Raw genomic sequence first — 18,698 nt, 5'->3', positions numbered from 1 at the left:
GAGAGAGAGAGAAAAAGAGAGAGAGAGAGAGAAAGAGAGAGAGAGAAAAAGAGAGCGAGAGAGAGAAAGAGAGAGAAAAAGAGAGAGAGAGAGAGAAAGAGAGAGAGAGAGAGAGAGAAAGAGCGAGAGAGAGAGAGAAAGAGAGAGAAAAAGAGAGAAAGAGAGAGAGAGAGAGAGAGAGAGAGAGAAAGAGGAAAAAGAGAGAGAGAGAGAGAACGAGAGAGAGAGAAAAAGAGAGAGAAAAAGAGAGAGAAAGAGAGAAAGCGAGAGAGAGAGAAAGCGAGAGAAAAAGAGAGAGAAAGAAAAAAAGAGAGAGAGAGAGAGAAAGAGAGAGAAAAAGAGAGAGAGAGAGAAAGAGAGAGAGAGAGAAAGAGAGAGAGAGAAAAAGAGAGAGAGAGAGAGAGAAAGAGAGAGAGAGAAAAAGAGAGCGAGAGAGAGAAAGAGAGAGAAAAAGAGAGAGAGAGAGAGAAAGAGAGAGAGAGAGAGAGAGAAAGAGCGAGAGAGAGAGAGAAAGAGAGAGAGAGAAAAAGAGAGAGAAAAAGAGAGAAAGAGAGAGAGAGAGAGAGAGAGAGAGAGAGAAAGAGAAAAAGAGAGAGAGAGAGAGAGAGAGAGAGAGAGAGAGAGAGAGAGAGAGAAAGAGAAAAAGAGAGAGAGAGAGAGAACGAGAGAGAGAGAGAGAAAAGAGAGAGAAAAAGAGAGAGAAAGAGAGAGAAAGAGAGAGAGAGAGAGAGAGAGAGAGCGCTGCAGATTTCTTCAGACAAAGTTGTCCACCTCAGTCTCTTTACGTGTTCACTCACCGGGAAACACGCAGCTGATGAAGAAACGCACTCCACCACTGGTCTAACACCGGAGCGCAAACCCCTTCTCGCGCGGGGACCTTCATCTCCACGTTAAGCCACTCATCAAAAGTGTGTTTCCGTCTTGCTCCTTGTGTTTCACGCCGCATTATGAGCGCTGAATGTGGCAGCTACTACAGCGCGGACGGCGTGTTTGTGAACGACTTCTCTTGCCCCAAACCGGGAAACGCTGCCGCTGCCGTCTACTGCTGCGGATTTAATGATGTGAAGTATTGCTGTGATGATCCCAACAGTTTTTTCCCCTATGAGTATAGATACATGTGGTGGCTGAGGTAAGCACCATTTCAGTTTTGATGTTTGTCACTTATTTAAAGTTGCGAAAGTGTTTTATGTGATTTATGAATAATCAGATGGGCTAATTACTGTTAAATATTTCTGCAGTTTTCTTTTTTTTTTTTTTTTTTTTTTTTTTTGCAGCCTTAATTCTACTATTCAAAAATTAAAGCGGAACTTTACACACTTGTTATATTTTGCACGGCCACAAGATATTTTAAAAAGCGAATTTAATAATAATCTGCTGCTGGAGTTCCTTGTAGAATTCCATGCAACATCTTTATTTTCCTTTCCTTTCCTTTCCTTTCCTTTCCTTTCCTTTCCTTTCCTTTCCTTTCCTTTCCTTTCCTTTCCTTTCCTTTCCTTTCAGCATCGGTGCTCTCATCGGTCTCTCAATTGCAGCAGTCGTCCTCCTTGCCTTCCTCATCACTGTATGTGTCCTCTGCTACCTCTTCATCGCCACTAAACCCAGTCGTCTTGACAACGGCCTACCTCTCAGAGCTCCAGGTTGGTGTGTGTGTGTGTGTGTGTGTGTGTGTGTGTGTGTGTGTGTGTGTGTGTGTGTGTGTGTGTGTGTGTGTGTTTGTGTGTGTAGGCTCTCCTAAATACAGGTGAGACTATGATTTAGTTTTACTGTATTTCTGAAAGCCTTTAACTTCTGAGAAAATCTCGCACTCTTCTCTGATATGTAAATGTACAGCTACAACCACAATATATGTAGATATATTTTCAAAACTATTAGATAGGGCTAGATGTCAACTACAGATACCAACACTTCATATTTTTATGTATGAGAGAGTATAATTAGTATGTATGATATGTGTGAGTTCACTTTTCCATACTCATGCTATAGTAAATAAGTTAAAACAAAAATAATGTATTGATTACTACAGTTGTGGTGATCTAACATTTGCACAGGCTTCTGGTTCTCCCTTATGAAACCACTGTCTCTGAGTGCTCCATAAGAACTGCTTGAGAAGGTACATTCCTGTCCCAGATGATTACTGGTACCTGTAACTGTGGATTGTGATACGAAGTCATCAGATATCGAGGATGGCCTATATTTTGTCACTGTTGAACGTTGATATTGTCTATTGGATTTCAAGGTGTATGGCATTTATATTGCCAAAATCGTGGATCTGCGTTGTGATTCAAATCCGCTCCAAAATTGAATTGGTCCTTCCTTGGATCGCGTTACACACCATGAAATTCGGGCTGCTAGTTTTTCCGTAATCTTTCTAACAAACAAAGTGAAAACACATCATCTCTTGCGATGTAAAGTAATGGTAGGTCATTTTCTTTGAACTTTTCTTTAAAATTTTCTCGAATTGTCTCTGTGCTTTTCAGCAGGAGAAGCCGGCGAGGGACCCAGCGATGTGAGAGTGACCTGTGCGTCTGGTCCGCAGGGATTCAGAAAACACTTCATGAGCAGGAAGCTGGATTGCGATAATCAGCCGCCAGACCCCGAGCGCCTTTTCCAGAGGTGTTTCACAGCTGCGGTCACTGGCGTCAAAGTGGAAAGTCCCTCGTAAGCCACTTGAAAATGATTGCCGAAAAAAAAAGGACCTGCGGTGCACAGGTCAAGAAGGCAAATGAGTCTGAAGGCAGCCAGTGGACAGCTGTGAGTGGGAGGAGCAACAGTGACTGGAATAATGTGGTGTGCAGTAGAGCTGTTGTGGCTGAGTAGAATAAATATAAAGTCAGACTGAAGACTGGTGGAAAAATACATCTGAGAGCTGTCGACTGCTCTTACAAAGCCCACATGAAATGTCTTGACTGTGAGTTTTTTCGTGGACTGAATTTCTCTACTCTTCATGGCCTTCTCAAGATGGGAACCAATTCTTCTCCATCATCTTGGAAGTGAACGCATATAATTGGCTTTACGAGAGCCAAACAATCAGTAAAAACTGCTGAATCATGAAGGCACATGCTACAGCGGGCCAAGTCTGGTGTTCTAGTTTACATTCATGATGTACAGTTTTATGTGCATTGATGCTGAAGATGTGGCTTGTGGCGAGAAAAGACAACAACAGAATCTGCTTTGGGCATGTAAAGTCGGGACACACCCTTGTGAAGTTGAGAGCTGATGTTTGTAGGTGTCTGCTATATTTTACTCAGGGACTGAAGGATTCCTGGGAGGGACCAACAATGTAACGAGACTTCCCTTACCAAAAAAAAAAAAAAAATACATCATGTGACATTTCTTCAAAATGATTAAAATGACTTGTATTTATATTTCCCTGACAAGCAACCTCGTTTGAACGTCCAAAGGATGACTGGAAGCTAGGTTGGACCGTGTTTTCCTCCGACACCGGCAATTGTGGTTTGCGTTTTGTCTCTAACCAGCAGCCAACGATGGTTTCTTATAACCATGAACACAACTTTTCTCTAAGCTTGACCAATGAGGATTCTGCTGAAGACCCAACCCCCTCCTAACTGCGGTATAACACCCATTACCACCAAGGAGGTTGGTGTGGGAGCTGGAACAGAGGAGGTTACAATGGTGTTGCTGTGCACCTGAGTGAAAATCACTGGATGTTGACAGCCTAGTAAATGAGCCAATGATTGTGAAGCGTGAATCAAACAGCTGATACAAGTCAGCTAATACATGCCCACTAAATTTAATACATGCTCGCTAAATTTAATACTTTATGTGACTGTATTTACTTTGAATTAAGTCCACATTGACTTTTGCTTTCTCACAGAATGGTACATGTTGGACGTGTAAGTTGTGTGTTTGATCCATCCAGTCATCAGTTACCTTCTACCAACACAGATTTTATACTTGTTCAGACTGACAGCCCAAATCAGGTTTTTTTTTGTCATATCTAGATTTTATTTAGCAAAAAAACATGTAGAGCGATTTTTGCTTTTTGGGTCCAATTGGATTTCTACAGATGCTCAGTCCGGACCCTCTGGTAGCCTGGATTGGATTTCAGGCATCACTTGCAATGCAAGTCACAGTGACAATGTCTTATTCAGAGCGACACAGTGAGCAGAGTCTATTCTACCACGAGCAGAGTGCTGTCAGAGAGGCTCGATTTTGGCACTATGGAGGACAACGACAACAACAGTCAGACAGACGCCTAAATAAATTGCCACTTTGCTTCCACTTTGGAAATCCACAACACCAGCGTAACTACATGTACTCATTACCACAGTAACCAATACAGATAGGCTGGTGACGTATGGATGCACTAAATCTAATCCACTCACTTGCAAATAACATTGTGGACAGTCTGTTCTAAAGATCTGATTTGAGAGATAAATCCAATTTGCCTGCAGTCCGAACAGCCATAGTCACTTTTCCCTCTGCCATCTGACTTCCTTATTTAAAATGATTGGTCACAGCATTGAGGCAAAGGGCACATTGTGTGTATCTCTTTGATGCTAACGGCTTTGACAAAGCCGTTTCCCTGGGATGAAAAGCTTGACTGAGGAGACTGTCTACCCAAAAACGATCACATCGGTGGTTTGCTTAAGTTTGCAACTGCTGAATTTAAGTGAAGACGGGGTACGCACTGGACAGGTCACCAGGACCAACACAGACAGACAGAAACAGACAACCATTCATGCTTACATTCACACCAATTAACCTAACATCCATGTCTTTGGAAGGTGGGACCCGACGTATCTGGAGGAAAAACAACAAACACAGTACATTTTGATCAAGATTATTCCATCTCTAAATACATAGCATAGACACTGAATGACAGCCTTCCAGCTTTTGTCTGAAGAGTTCCTATTACTGTATCTCATTTACATCATTTAGAAAAATGTCTGTGGACCCACTAACACAATATACTCTTTCTCTGCTGGAAAGTCAGTACTTTCAAGTGCCCTTCTTTTTTGTAACTGAATGGTAGCATAAATATTTCTAAATTCATGCAAAATGACGCGTTTGTGATTGAATTTTGCTTGTGTGTATTTATGGAAACTGTTGTCAGTTTCTAATTCTGTGGCATTTCTTTTTCCAGTCAGTTCGTCTCAGTCAACATGTTGCCAAAGATGAACACTGAACTACAACAGAAAGGGCCACGTTTAACAATATGTATAATGTTTGTGTGTAGAAGTTACCTTTTGAAATTTTGCAATCAATCAGTTGCTGGCATAGCTGTTAAATGTTTGTAAGTTTCTGTTATGCTGTCTGTGTGTTTTACACACGTTTAACACTTCAGTTCTTTTTAGGTAAATGTCCAAACAAAAGAGGTCAGAAAGATTGTGTTCTTTGCTTGAAAGCATTTATGAGCTCCGTTATCGATCATTTATGTACATTTCAAAGGGTGAACGAGGAAAACAAGATGAATGGTTTAATACATTTTTTATATGTTGTCTGTATATGTTTCAGGACACTGTTTTTCAAATGCATTCCATGAATGTACACTGTGATTTATTCACACAGTTCTTGAAAGAGCATCAATAAAATCTAAATCAAAAGCCACAGCCTGATTATTATGCAGTCATGTTGCCAATAATGAACTGCGCTGTGCCGATGCCATGTTCTGGAAAAGCAACAAAGAAGTCACAGCTCAGATCATTTACACTGTAAAAAGGTTTTTGACGTTGTCTACAGAAGAATTTCCACATGGAAACTGATAATAGCAATGAAAGTCCACTGCCGAACTGATGCTTGTTGTGTTAAACACATCCAGCCGAGCAACTCTGACCAGGAAGCCTTTCTCTGGCTCTCTTCATATGTTTAAAGCCACAATGCCAGTTTAAGAGCTTAAGAGAAAAAGATCAGATGGGTCAATGAGACTTAGGGTCTCTCTTAGACAGTTGAGATTTGTTACTGTCTTTGGGTTCTTAATCTGTTCTTTGCGCAGTCTTGGAAAGCGTGCAGGAGCAGCCCTGAAAATGTACATGGAAGTAGGATTCAGTGAGAGGGAAGACAGTGAAAACAAACCCGCTTTGATCATTTTATAGCTGTAAGAGACAGACTTATTCAATGCCTTTTTTTTGTGGTCACACATAAGAGATTTAATTCAGATTCAAAATCATCCAACAGCCCTCGATGATGGTTTTAGCATATTATCATTTTATAAGCACCATGTACATTTATCTCAGCTCTGGCAACAAGCATAATGAGAAAGAATGTAATGAGTTGGAATTTGCTCTTCTTTCTCAGTCCAACGGCATCAATAATCTGCACATCGGATGAGAAATGTATTCCTAGAAATGGGGAACAACTTGACTTGTCGAGTGTTAGCATCTGCTTCTTTCAGAGCACCCAGATATTTATTAATAAGCACTGCCGATGTGTTAGAGAGGATGATGAGAACTAACTGTTAAATGGGAATAGATGAGAACAAAATGTACTCTGTGTATTTTTTTCTGGATTAAGTTTTTTATATTTGTGAATCATAACTTGGAGTGGGATGCCCACCCAATGTCCATGGATAAAAGGAAGACAAAATATACATGCATAAGTAATGGTTTCTTGCATCTAAGGGATGCACATTTGTCAAAGTATAAAGATGTTTTATTACTCTGCTTGTGTGTTGTCCTATTGCCGGTGTTTTTGGATAATTTGTTCATCCGTCTGTCCCATTCTTGCAAATGTGATATCTCAAGAACGCCTTGATGGAATTTCTTTACATTTGGCACAAATGTTCACTTGGTCCCCATAAGACCTGGTGGTCAAAGGTCATTGTGACCTCAATGTCTAACCATTCTTGTAAACACTATATCAAATGAACACCTTGAGGGAAGGTCTTCCAATTTGGCACAAACGTTCATTTGGCCCCAAGGATGAACAGAAAAAGATGTTAGTGGTCAAAGGTCAGAGGTCAAGGATTCTTTGACCTTTTGTCCAACCAATCCGTCTGTCCCATTCTCATGAATGCGATGTCTTATGAACGCCCTGAGGGAATTTGGCACAAATGTTATGTTTGCGTACAAGAGGAACTGCTAAGAATTTAAATGTCACTGTGATCTCACATCAATCCCCTACTGTGAATGTAATGACGTTAGAAAAACCTTTGTTGCACAAACATTCATTTGGACTCAAGAATAAACTGATTCGAGTTTTATGGTCAAAGGTCACTGTGAATCTACTGTGAGTCATAACTCAAGAATTCATACGCTAATTATTATTTTTTTTTTAACTCAAATTTCTAATAACATTATATTTTCAATGGTCAACTTCACTGTGACATCAAAATGTTATGCAAAAATTCTCTTCTTTCCATTATTTAACACCGTAACTCAAGAACGGAAAGGCGAGATTGTGACCATGATTCACATTAGTTATAGTCACATAGTTGGATGCTGAATTGGTGACACTAATGTTGAGTGTCCACCTTTAAACTACGGTGATTGTGTAGATCTTCTGTGCTGTCAGATTGACGATAAATGTGAATCATTCATGTTTTAGAATTTATAACTTCTCTGCAGCAGCTTCCATATTTGAAAGCATTGTCTACTGTCAATGAACTCTTTTGGCCAAACATGTGAACATGTGTAAGGATTCTTCCAACATTTTCACTATACTGTAAATAGTTTGGACAGATATGGATGTAAACTGTTACTGTAACAACTACGAGGCATTAATTATAATCTTAAATTATAGTGCGTTGAACTATGAGGACCACGGCAGAATTGGCCACGGCAAATCAATTCGACTTTTAATTTGATAAAGAATTGATTAAATTTGATGGGTAGTCGCAAAAATAATTCATACGTTATACACAAATGAAGAAGCATTGATATCATGGCCTTCATTGTCCAATCATTCTTATTACATAAATAGAAAACTGGGGAATAAACAACTTTTTTGTAAATTATACACTTCCCTTGCAAGGCTAATTAAACGAGAAAAGAGTCAAATTATTACAAATGATGGTTCTTGTGTTCCCAGCTGGCCTTTTGGGATAACAATAACAACCATGCTGTCTCTGTTTCAGGGATTATTATTATTATTATTTTCAAAATAGCAATACATTTAGTCTCTAAAGGAGAAACACACAAATAGGAGTATATGACAATATTCATCCGGTATCACCCAACTCAACATTTTTTTTATTTTTTTTTTATTTTTAATTGTTTGGCACTCTCGCCGACATCATTACTACATGTTTAGTTATGTTCTTTGCAGTCATGACTTCAGTTACATAACACCCAATCATGGCTTTTCTGGTTCAGAATTTGTTTACTAACACATTTTTAGCACCACAGTGTATTTTAAATGAAGTGAGCTCTATTTATTTAATTTTTTTTGTCATTATTGGCTTGTTGAATTACATGAATTTTGCATAAAATTTTATTTTCCTTTGTCTTTGATTTAACATGTCTGTGTGCCAAGTCCTAGTTTGACAAAGAAGACTGTGAACTGTGGAACCCAATTAGGAGCCTAAAACAAGACCAAATGTTCGGTCTTGGGGGGGATTAAGTTTTGGTTATGGTTCTATTTAATCTTCCCCTTTGTGTGTGTATTGGTCTGATCAGTCAGTTTATGTTTCCCTGGTGTCTCATTATGTTAGATCTGCCACATGTAATAACAGTTTGTTTTTATTAGCCTTTCTTTTGGGTAGAGCCTCTTTTAAGGGCCCCAGGTAAAACTGTGTTGCTTTCATATTTGTATTTTTCAATTAGGATATAGTAAATCTATTTTTTTTTTTTTTTTTTTAAATAAGCCTGTGCTCTCTTGTTAGCCTGTATTACACTGTAAGGTTATCCTCATGTCATGCTTGCTGTAAATGGGCAAATTTCTAGTTTTAATTTTCATAAGCTCATTGGTGGCTGTTTTAAAAGTAATTGTTCCATGCACATATTAAAGTTTAATTTACATTATACATTGTTAATGTTTTAATTTTTTTCTTCTTTAGTTATTTTGAGATCTATATTTTGAAATGTCAAGGGGAGGAGATTTTAGGAATTTTCTAAGCCAAGTGTAGGATCCAAATAAAATATTCAACATGTTTGAGACTGTCTTGAACTACAATTTATAATATATGCACCATCTCCACTAGAGTGAGTTTCATAGACTACCTAAATGAAAGTGGAAAATGTTGGAGGGAGCTGACTAAGAAGAAATAAAGAAATAAAGAAATTCACCCCAACTATTCAAATGACATGCAAGCACTTCCCAATCAAAGCTCATGTAAGAAAGTGCCAATTTAAGAGATTACTGCTTTGAATCTGTCACTTTGAAGTTGGTGTTTCTTCTTTGCGGTTGAGTTTGTTCTAGCCTGTGAATCATTTATATATATTTTCAAAGGATAGCATGGTAATTGTGTATGAATATGTATCAAAGCTGACATTTTTTTTAAAGTCTAAAGGCTCACACCTCCAGGTCCCTGTTCAAGATGTTTCTGGTCATCTCTTACCACTCTGAGCTTCTCTTGGTAATCAAAAATAGACAATTTATAATGAGATGACCAATTAATCTCATGATCAAGTGTCCAGAGAGACATTTTAATTTCTTCTGAAACCACATTGCTTGCCCCCATGCGTGTAAAGCTCTCATTGAATATACTTTCTTAATAAATGACATCTCATTTCAAGTTACTTTTCAATGGGCCCTTCCCTCAGCACCACCAATTAGAGACCTGACAATCCACCACACCACCAGACCACCCCCGATGGTCCCCTGACAGTCTGTGTGTAGATCTTTACTCTTGTGCTTTACAACAATTCAGGCCATATACTTGTAGATTAAGATTGGACATACAACATAATGATGCCCTCTTTTAAATTACATAACAGAAACAGAAAATATGACATAATTTCAACTGGCTCCAACTCAACCAGTTGCAGCAGTAAAATGCTGCCTTCAAAATAATTCATCAGTAGTAATAACCCACTAATATTTTATAGCATTCAGAGTGTCTATGTTCTGGGTGAAAATATATTTTCAGTATATTTTCAATGCAGAACGTTTCTTGAAATTAGATATTTTTATTGAAATGACTGTGAAATGAGGGATGCTCTCCTCCACTCAGAGCATGACCGTGGAGGGCTTTTGTTTCAGTATGTGATTACAGTGCCACTATCTGGCCTGACAGCACAGATGCATCAGTTCTGGTTACTCATTTGCTCTCTTTGTTTATGGTCAGAAAATTCCTAAATACTTCTAACGGCAGCTGCTTTTTTTAAAGAGTGAATTAAAAAAATTATTTCAGATTTGAAATGAAAAATATTTTTATTTTATTTTCTGGCTGAAAAGTTACAAAGACCTGACAAATGTAAGACAAATGACAAACCTAGCCGTTACTGATTAACGTCTGTCTTAAGGGCATGGTGCAGGAGGAGTGACTCTATGGCACGTCCTGCAACCCTTGCCCAGCAGTGTCTTTACTTTTGTCAAAAGGTGCGGAAGAGGAAGACAAAAATACAAGTCGGGACTGGGAGACATACACCTCCGTCACTGCTCCTATTTTGTACAGGTAAGCCTTTTTAGATATTTTGTTTGTGTGTGTGTGTGTTTGTAGTTTCTGTAATATGAAAAGATGGTTATTCTCAGTGCCTGGGCAGTGTAAGTGACACTACTGAGTGACAGCATTGAGTATGTTGTAGTCATATGACTTCAGTGGCGTACTGTGAAACAGCTGGTGTGCGCTGGCCTGCATCAACAAATAAACGCATTTTATATTTCGAAAGAATAAACTACAGTGACAATGTACAGCATACAACAGAATATACATGCATTTGTTCTATTGGATTAAAGGTAATAAACTATATAACATATGTGTGGTCAGTTTAAAGTTAATTAGTAAGCAATTCAGGATTATGGCAGTGAACATTGCTCGAGACTTGGCAGATCAACTCCCTGAAGTCATATGACAGTGTCTGAAGGAACTTCACAGTTTGTGTTATAGTTTTGTGATTTACATCAAATCTTTGTTAATATTTCCTTTCTCAACGCTACAAGAGAGATGTTTATTGAGTGGATAAAGGTGATAAAGGCCCCTATTTACTCATCAATTACAGATCCATTAGATGTTTTAACTTTTACACTTGTAACTTGAAATGAGAGACCTTACAGTTTTGGTTAGAGAAGGACTGTCTGTGATATTTATCATCCCTGAATCTCCCTGAATAAATGGATTGTTGATGAGCATGACAATGGTGATCATTATCTACTTTACCCTAACCTCTGTTAAACTGTGTTAATTAAATTAAAGGTACTACACACTTTGTATGTATATTGGATAAAGTTGTTCACTTTATATTTTCATGTATCTTAACATGTTTTAATCTTTAAGATGTTAAACCTCTGATATTCTATTTCATTTTAAAGAGTTTAACAGTGTATTTGAGCATAAAAAATGTGAAGTATGTCAACCTCATTGTACTACATGTCTCAGGATATCTCATCAGCAATACTTTTAAAGATTAGATCGTATATTTTCATATAAAGTTTGTCCTAAAGCAACATGGACAATCTCATAGTGAAAACCAATTGGGTGCAATTGGATCATCCCTTCCGAATTTAGATAGCAATAAAACAAGACAACTAAATCCCTTATAGCCTTATAAAAAACTACCTTCTGAAGCTTTGAGTCAATTACATCAAATCATATTCAGGGTACATTCAACAGTAATTGGTTCTTGAGTAAAACTTTCCCTCTGTGATTCTCTGAATGGTCTTTCCTCGCTGAGCAGGGTTGGAAGGATATTATGTTCTTTTCGTGAATCTCTATAAATGTAATCACATCATCATTTTATTTCTTTAGTTTGTCGACGGAGAGATGAGTCACAGGAGCTGCAGCTTCTTTGTGGTGTTTTTACTCTGTGAAGTTTTTATCAGAGATGCACGCACTGCGACTATAGCTGATGTTGAGGGACACGAAGTCTCCCAGAGACATCTTCTGATGGAGGACGAAGATTTCGGCAACATTACGAACATTGACAGTAAGTGACAAAACAAACACGCAGCTGGAATTTTTACTAACTCTTTACAACCAGGTGTGTTTGATGAACTTTGTACGACACTTAATTTACAGGAAACCTTCTGAATGTACTGGTGTTGACCTCTCTGTTGTTATAGCTACATTTAAAAACTGTCCTGTGTTGCTGCTGTTTGTCAGAGACAGTCACACCAGACGACACCCCAAAGTCTCTGGAATGGTCTTATCTGGCGGCGGCACTGGGCACAGTCCTCACCATCTCACTCCTCATCGTGATGACCGTCAAGTTTCGCCTTTTCCATCGCTTTCTGGCCAGCTACAGACACTCCCTGCTCCAGGAGTCTGACGGGGTCAGCCAGTACGGCCAAGAGAACATATCTTTCCCTAACAACGTGCCAGGTCGAATGGGAGTGGTAGGAGGGACGCTGAGCGGGCTGGACGAAGACGATGACGGCTTCATCGAGGATAACTATATCCAGACCAGCGAGAAGGACAGGGTAGATAGAGAAAGGGAGGAAGAGGAGGAGAAGGTGGTGGAAGACAGTGATGATGATCTTCAGTTTACCATAGCGTGATTAGATAAAGGGACAATTAATCAAAAATAGCTGGTTTACAATTAAAATGTAAACAAACAAAAAAGAAAAACCCTCACAAGAAGATTTTGAGACAGGAAAGCAGCGATTCCAAACTTTTCTGGCTTGTCACCCCTTAAAATGAAATGCAGAACTTTAAACAAAAGATCAAATTTACATGAAAAGTATGAAACTTTTGTATTTTTTTTCCTGTTCTAAATATTCATTTCATTACCACTAAGATTTATCTTGTGACCCCTTGGAGGGATCCCAACCCTTAGCTTGGGAACTGCTGAAATGGTGCAGTAAGTGTTTGATAAAAAGGAGAACTGAAAGAACATGGTAGATAAACTGAGTGGAGGAAAAGTGGAGTTTATCTGCACACTGGATTTAGACAGGAAACATTTTGACCATTCAAAGTCTTCATTAGACAAATGGCTAACATGATTAAGGGAAAAGTATATGTATATTATGTAGCTTTATATTTGATCAAACATCGTCGATGTCAGAATCTTCACTTTTTCCCTTTATGCCATGTAGAAATTGCGCCATTCACTGCTGAAATGTATAATATTTTTAAAATGAATATATTGTGTCCGACTATATGTAAAGGACAACAAAACACAAAAATGGCACATTTACTGAGGTTGAATTTGGTGCCTGTATTATAAAATGTGATAGCACATGCCAATCACTTGATTACGTAATGTGTTCACCTTTATTTACAAGGTTGGTTGATTCGTTTTAGGCTGTGAATGAACAACAAAGAGTTGTCATAGTAGAAATGTTTGTGAAAGGATTTTTTTGAACATGCACTTCATAAATAAATTCCTTCTTTTGAAATTCTTTATTCATTCCGTCTGAAATACACTTTGTCAGTGTTTGGTTTTGAATCAGAAACAGAGCTCACAAAACACAATAATGTTCTGATTTGATGGGCCACTTACTGAGTCTTTATTTAAAACCATAACTACCCAGACAGATTTTAAAGAATTGTGCATTCAAACAGTGGAGAGGGGGAAGTGTTCACATAACAAATCATAGACTAAGTGTTGACAGCAGTCTTTTCTTCTGGTACAAATAATGCAAATGTGTTGTTTTAATGATGTTCAGCTCCAGTCGGTTTTATGACAATAGCAACCGACAATCTCCAAAAGTCCTCCCTTTGGTTATCTCTTCTTTGTTTTCCTTTAACTCATATATCCGCTCAAAAACATTTCATCCTATTATTCTACTCGCAAGCTTTTCTTCTTCGAGTAATTTTGCCCATTTAGTCCTTTCAGATAAGGCTTGTTCTGCTGGAGGACGTCTCTCTCCTAGCCTGACTCATCTGTCCCCCTGAGACACTGAACACACGGACAGCCTGACTGCCCAGCCTTCTTCTCGCTGTGATCAGTCTCATCCTCCTCCTCCTTATCCTCTGCTCCTTTCTCCTTTTGAGGTACACCAGCACACTGTAGCCCACCACAGCCAGAGCCATGCCCGCCCCGGCAGCCATCAGCACCAGACCGGACACCAGCATCTCCCTGCTGTCGTGACTTCGGCTGCCGATTGTGGCCACACAGAGCAGCACCGTCCCGCACAGCGTCACTGCCAGCCCCACGGCTAAAATCAACGCCGGGTCAGCCCTCCCGCCGCTCTTCAGCTGGTCGATCCGACGCCAGCTATGCACACAGTTCATGTCCTGGATGGCGGAGCTGAAGAGCTGCTTGAGCAGGACGGCGAGGGCCAGGAGGCAGAGGGTGGTGCCCACCCCGAGACGCCACTCTCCGGACAGGCTGGTAGTAGTGGAGAGGAGGCCCACGCCGCCGAGGCCCAACCCCAGTATGAGGGCAACTGAGGCACAGTAGCACAATAAGGAGCGCCGGGGGTCTCTGAACCACCACAGCTCCACTTGATCTTCCAGGACACGGCGCTGCATGAGGATGGGGTCCAGGTAGAAGCTTGGGGGCCGATGCATCGTGTGGTAGAAGGTCTGCATCTCAGGCATGGCAGGTCACAGCTCATTCAGCCCAAAAGAAGGCTGACAGCTGAAAAGATTGTGCAGAACACTAAAACAGGAATCAGACTTTAAAAATTAACTCTATTCCCCACAACTAGGCCACAAGAGAAACATCCTGTCCTTCATCTCAACATCTGTGAAAACGCTTACTCACTTTGTGCTCGAAATTCGTATCTTGCGTTGCTGTCCATCCATCTGCATCCCATCTGACAACTTTGGTATTACAAAAGTTAGTTTAGAAGATCCCACAGTTGTTTGGTTTTGTTGTGTCATTCTGAAGAACAGATTATGTCCATTTTAACTAAAAATAATCCATCTTGAAGGAAAAACTTCCAGCATGTTTCATCTGCTGAAGTTGGTTTCAGGGATAAAACTGAAGCATCCCTACTGGAGGCAGAACATCAGGGAAGCAGGGACTCCCACAGTGTTAACCTCACGGGGAGTGGAAAAGTAATGATGATGTTTACGTAGCTGGTGCACATGTCTTTTCGCCAAGCCTTCATCGGCGACTGTACTAGTGCCACCGATCAATAATCTGTGCCCTCTTTACATGCCCTTCCCCAGTGCCAGGCAGAACAGACACCCGCCCCCCTCCTCTCATCACACAGGAACACCATCTTGTCTGGTAAAGTGGGAAAGAGACGGGTTTACAATAGCTGGTGTTGGATCATGGCTTGGACAGAGATTGGCGACATTGTCCACCGTGTCCCAACGCAGACAATGGGCTGCCCGATGAACACAATGACTGTGCTGCAGAAGGCGGGCGGTGGTGTGTGTGTGTGGAGGGGGACGTGGACGGGTGCTGCGTTGCTGCTGTGGAGGGCTGAGTGATGTCACTGCTCACTGATAATGGTGTTTCTGTGATCCTAAGGATAGCGTCATTCCCACACTGAGCTGGCCTCGGAGATTGGCCACAGTGAACGCTGTATCTCCTCGGTGAGGGGCGCTCACTGACCTGGGCCTGCTGGTCTGTCTCTCCTACTAACACACCTGCCAATGTTGAAAATAATTCTTGGAAACATTTCAAGATTAGTTTTTACACATATTTGCTTTCTTGCCAAGACAGCAGCACCTTTAAACTTCACTGATACAGAAAGACATTACACCTGTTTTTTTTTTTTTTATGCATACAAAAATCAAAGTGTAAAAACTGCAAGTTGTGTTTTTACAGTTATTTATATGGTAGACTGCGCTTGGAGGTGTAGCTTATATAGCTTTATCTAAAGTCTATATTTACTGTATTAATTAGTGAGCTTTACAGAGACTTTTAAGCTAGGCTTGATTTTTCCTTCCTCTATTTGAGCCTTTATAAAGAGAAAAATACCCTATGACAATTCTAGGAAAGAAGTACACCTAAATGATGTTATTTGAGAAGCCAGTGCACTTTTTTGTGTTTTGTTTGTAGCTCTTCTCGGAAAAAAACACTGAAACACACATGTGCAAATGTGGTTTATTATGACACAGATGCAACTAATATAATAAATGTTCTGGGCAATTTCAGGGCTTTGCTAATAAACATACCGGCTGGCTGGTACCTTAATGGAACGCAGCCATTGCTATTATCATTGGCATTAAGATTTTAATGCTTTCTTTACAGAAACAAAACCCCTTTTCTGCGCTGTAATTTAAGTTAATAACAGCACACAACAATAGGTTGGCTGATGGCCAATGGTTGCATTTAGAGCACTTTTAAAAATTCTAATGACCTCATATTTTGCTTCTCTTACGCCTCCATCTGCAATTCATAATGAAGAAACTTTTAGCATGTTCAGTGCCCAGTGCCATCTGCCTTTGTTTTTCAACCATCACCAGGGATGAGATGATGCTGAGCTTCTCTTGAAAACCTCTGATGAACTAATCAGCTTCATCACCATAGGAGAGGGACACAAAATCCACTGTCTCCCCCTAGTGGACAATATGAGTAAGTGTACAATTCATGCCTTTGTAATGAATGTGAACATTTTAACCTCAACTGAAGTCACCAAATTTGACCAAACTTTAGCCAAAATGTTATATTTTCTATCAATTAGTGTGAGAAAAGGCTAATAAGATGAACACAAGTGGAGAAGAAGATGGGAGGAATGAATAGAGGAATGAATTCTCTGACTTTTTATCTGATTTAGTGCCAAGTTCAGATAAAGTGATGATGGTGGGAGACTTTAACATTCATGTTGACACGGACAACGACAGCCTTAGTTCTGCTTTCAGCTCATTATTAGATTCTATAGGCTTTTCTCAGAATATAAATAAACTCACTCACCGTGGTAACCACACCCTCCATCTGGTTCTGTCGTATGGCATGGAAACTGAAAATTGAATTGTATTTCCTCAAAACCCCGTTTTGTTGGACCACTTCTTATTAACATTTGAAGTTACAATAATGGACTACACAACATGTGGGAATAAATCCCACTACAGTAGATGTCTGACAGATGATGCCGTGGCCAAGTTTAAGGAAGCAGTTCCATGCTTATCCTCTTCGATGCCGTGTGTTAAAGCAGTGAAAGGCATCTACGTTGATCTTAGTCCCACACAAGTATATCATCTGGTAGAAAACACTCCAGTATCTCTGCTACAACTCGAGATGATGTCGCCCCTCTGAAGAAGAGAGTAATGAACCAGAGGAAGTTGTCTCTGTGGTACAACTCACAATTACGCTCTGCTGGGCAGGCGACTAGAAAGCAGGAAAAGAAATGGCGTTCTACTAATTTAGAAGAATTTCACCTGGCCTGGAAAGATAGTCTAATATTATATAAGAAAGCTCTTCGTAAGGCCGGGACTTTATATTACACATCATTAATAGAGGAAAACAAGAACAACCTCAGGTTTCTTTTCAGCACTGTCGCCAGGCTGACAAAGAGTCACAGTTCTGTTGAGCCCTTTATTCCTTCAGCAGTAATAACTTCATTATCTTCTTTACCAATAAAATTCTCACTATTAGGGAGAGAATCGGGCCGACCCTTCCTGCCACCATCACTGATGTGATGTTAAGCACAGCAGCCCTGAAAGCAACTGTAGGCCTGGACCAGGCTCCATCATATCTTAGAGATCTTATGGAACCATATAATCCTCGCAGAGCACTTCTCTCTCAGTACGCTGGTCTACTTGTGGTTCCTAGAGTTTACAGAAGTAGAATGGGAGGCAGAGCCTTCAGTTTTCAGGCTCCTCTCCTGTGGAACCAACTAGCTCCCAGTTTGTGTTCGAGGGGCAGAAACCCTCTCTAGCTTTAAGATTAGACTCAAAACGTTCCTTTTTGATAAAGCATTTAGTTAGAGCTGGCTCGGGTAGACCTGAACCGACCCTTAGTTCTGCTGTTATAGGCCGAGGCTGCTGGGGGACCTCGTTACACGCTGAGCTTCTTTTCTTTCCTCCTACTCTTTAACTGACTCATACCTCACCATCTTTTTCTCCCATAGTTTCTTCTTATTATTTGTTGTCTCCATTCAGTTCCCTCGCTCGCATAGTTTCTGTTCTTTCTTTTCCAGATGTCCTGTCATGGAGCTGCATGTCGCTGCTCTGCACTTGTCGTCTCCACCAACAGTTCTTCTCTTGTATCTCTATGCTGTCCTTTTCTCTCTCTGCTCTCCTCTCACCCCAACCGGTCGAGGCAGATGGCTCCGCCCACCTCTGAGCCTGGTTCTGTCAGAGGTTTCTTCCTGTTAAGAGGGAGTTTTTCCTTCCCTCTGTTGGAGGTTTTTCTCCCTTAAAGAGGAGTTTTTTTCCCCCTCCTAGCTTATGTGGGAATTGTTGAATTGTTGGGTTTCTCTGTATAATATTGTAAAGTTCTTCTGTAAGGACTTTGATGTGTTAAGTGCCATGAAATAACCTTTGGTGCTATATAAATGAAATTGAATTGAATTGAATTGAATTGAATTGAATTGAATTGAATTGAATTGAATTGAATTGAATTGAATTGAATTGAATTGAATTGAATTGAATTGAATTGAATTGAATTGAATTGAACACGAGGGAATGAACAAATGAATGGAGCACTGTCAGAAACATGAGTTTCTTTGTAAAAAAAAATCTGATCTTACACTCTCTAGGATGTTACTCATTACAGTGACTATAATATGTGATAAATACTGACAATAATATGTGACTCTAAAAGAGCTGCTTCCTGGTCTGTCGATGTGAATAATCC

The 18,698-nt window shown here is 40.0% G+C and overlaps 3 protein-coding genes across 4 annotated transcripts; 2 read left to right on the top strand and 1 right to left on the bottom strand.

Moving 5' to 3' along the window:
• The first annotated feature begins 807 nt into the window (after nucleotides 1–807).
• Nucleotides 808–5,555, top strand: LOC138207333 (protein shisa-like-2A). The gene is made up of 3 exons (XM_069164490.1): nucleotides 808–1,129; nucleotides 1,501–1,637; nucleotides 2,478–5,555. The coding sequence occupies exons 1-3, from the start codon at nucleotides 948–950 to the stop codon at nucleotides 2,660–2,662; spliced, it is 504 nt and encodes a 167-aa protein (XP_069020591.1). The 5' UTR covers nucleotides 808–947; the 3' UTR covers nucleotides 2,663–5,555.
• A 6,301-nt stretch (nucleotides 5,556–11,856) lies between these two features.
• Nucleotides 11,857–12,606, top strand: LOC138207445 (type III endosome membrane protein TEMP-like). Its single transcript, XM_069164662.1, has 2 exons — nucleotides 11,857–11,984; nucleotides 12,161–12,606. Exons 1-2 carry the CDS (start codon nucleotides 11,945–11,947, stop codon nucleotides 12,553–12,555), a joined length of 435 nt encoding a protein of 144 aa, XP_069020763.1. The 5' UTR covers nucleotides 11,857–11,944; the 3' UTR covers nucleotides 12,556–12,606.
• An 810-nt stretch (nucleotides 12,607–13,416) lies between these two features.
• On the bottom strand, nucleotides 13,417–15,281 carry tmem125b (transmembrane protein 125b). 2 transcript variants are annotated; one of them, XM_069164499.1, is made up of 2 exons: nucleotides 14,709–15,281; nucleotides 13,417–14,603 (listed from the first exon to the last, which is right to left on the bottom strand). In XM_069164499.1, exon 2 carries the CDS (start codon nucleotides 14,540–14,542, stop codon nucleotides 13,832–13,834), a length of 711 nt encoding a protein of 236 aa, XP_069020600.1. In that variant the 5' UTR covers nucleotides 14,543–14,603; nucleotides 14,709–15,281; the 3' UTR covers nucleotides 13,417–13,831. The 2 variants fall into 2 exon arrangements, with proteins under 2 accessions (XP_069020600.1, XP_069020601.1); XM_069164500.1 differs by having other exon boundaries at nucleotides 13,417–14,582.
• Between the last annotated feature and the right edge of the window lie 3,417 nt (nucleotides 15,282–18,698).

The sequence above is a fragment of the Embiotoca jacksoni genome, unplaced genomic scaffold, assembly GCF_022577435.1.
Source record: "Embiotoca jacksoni isolate LCO1_2020_lvr unplaced genomic scaffold, fEmbJac1.0.p SCAF_31, whole genome shotgun sequence".
In the NCBI taxonomy this organism is placed as follows: domain Eukaryota; kingdom Metazoa; phylum Chordata; class Actinopteri; family Embiotocidae; genus Embiotoca; species Embiotoca jacksoni.
The sequence above is the reverse complement of the archived record's forward strand: the minus strand, read 5'-3'. Positions and strand labels throughout refer to the sequence as shown.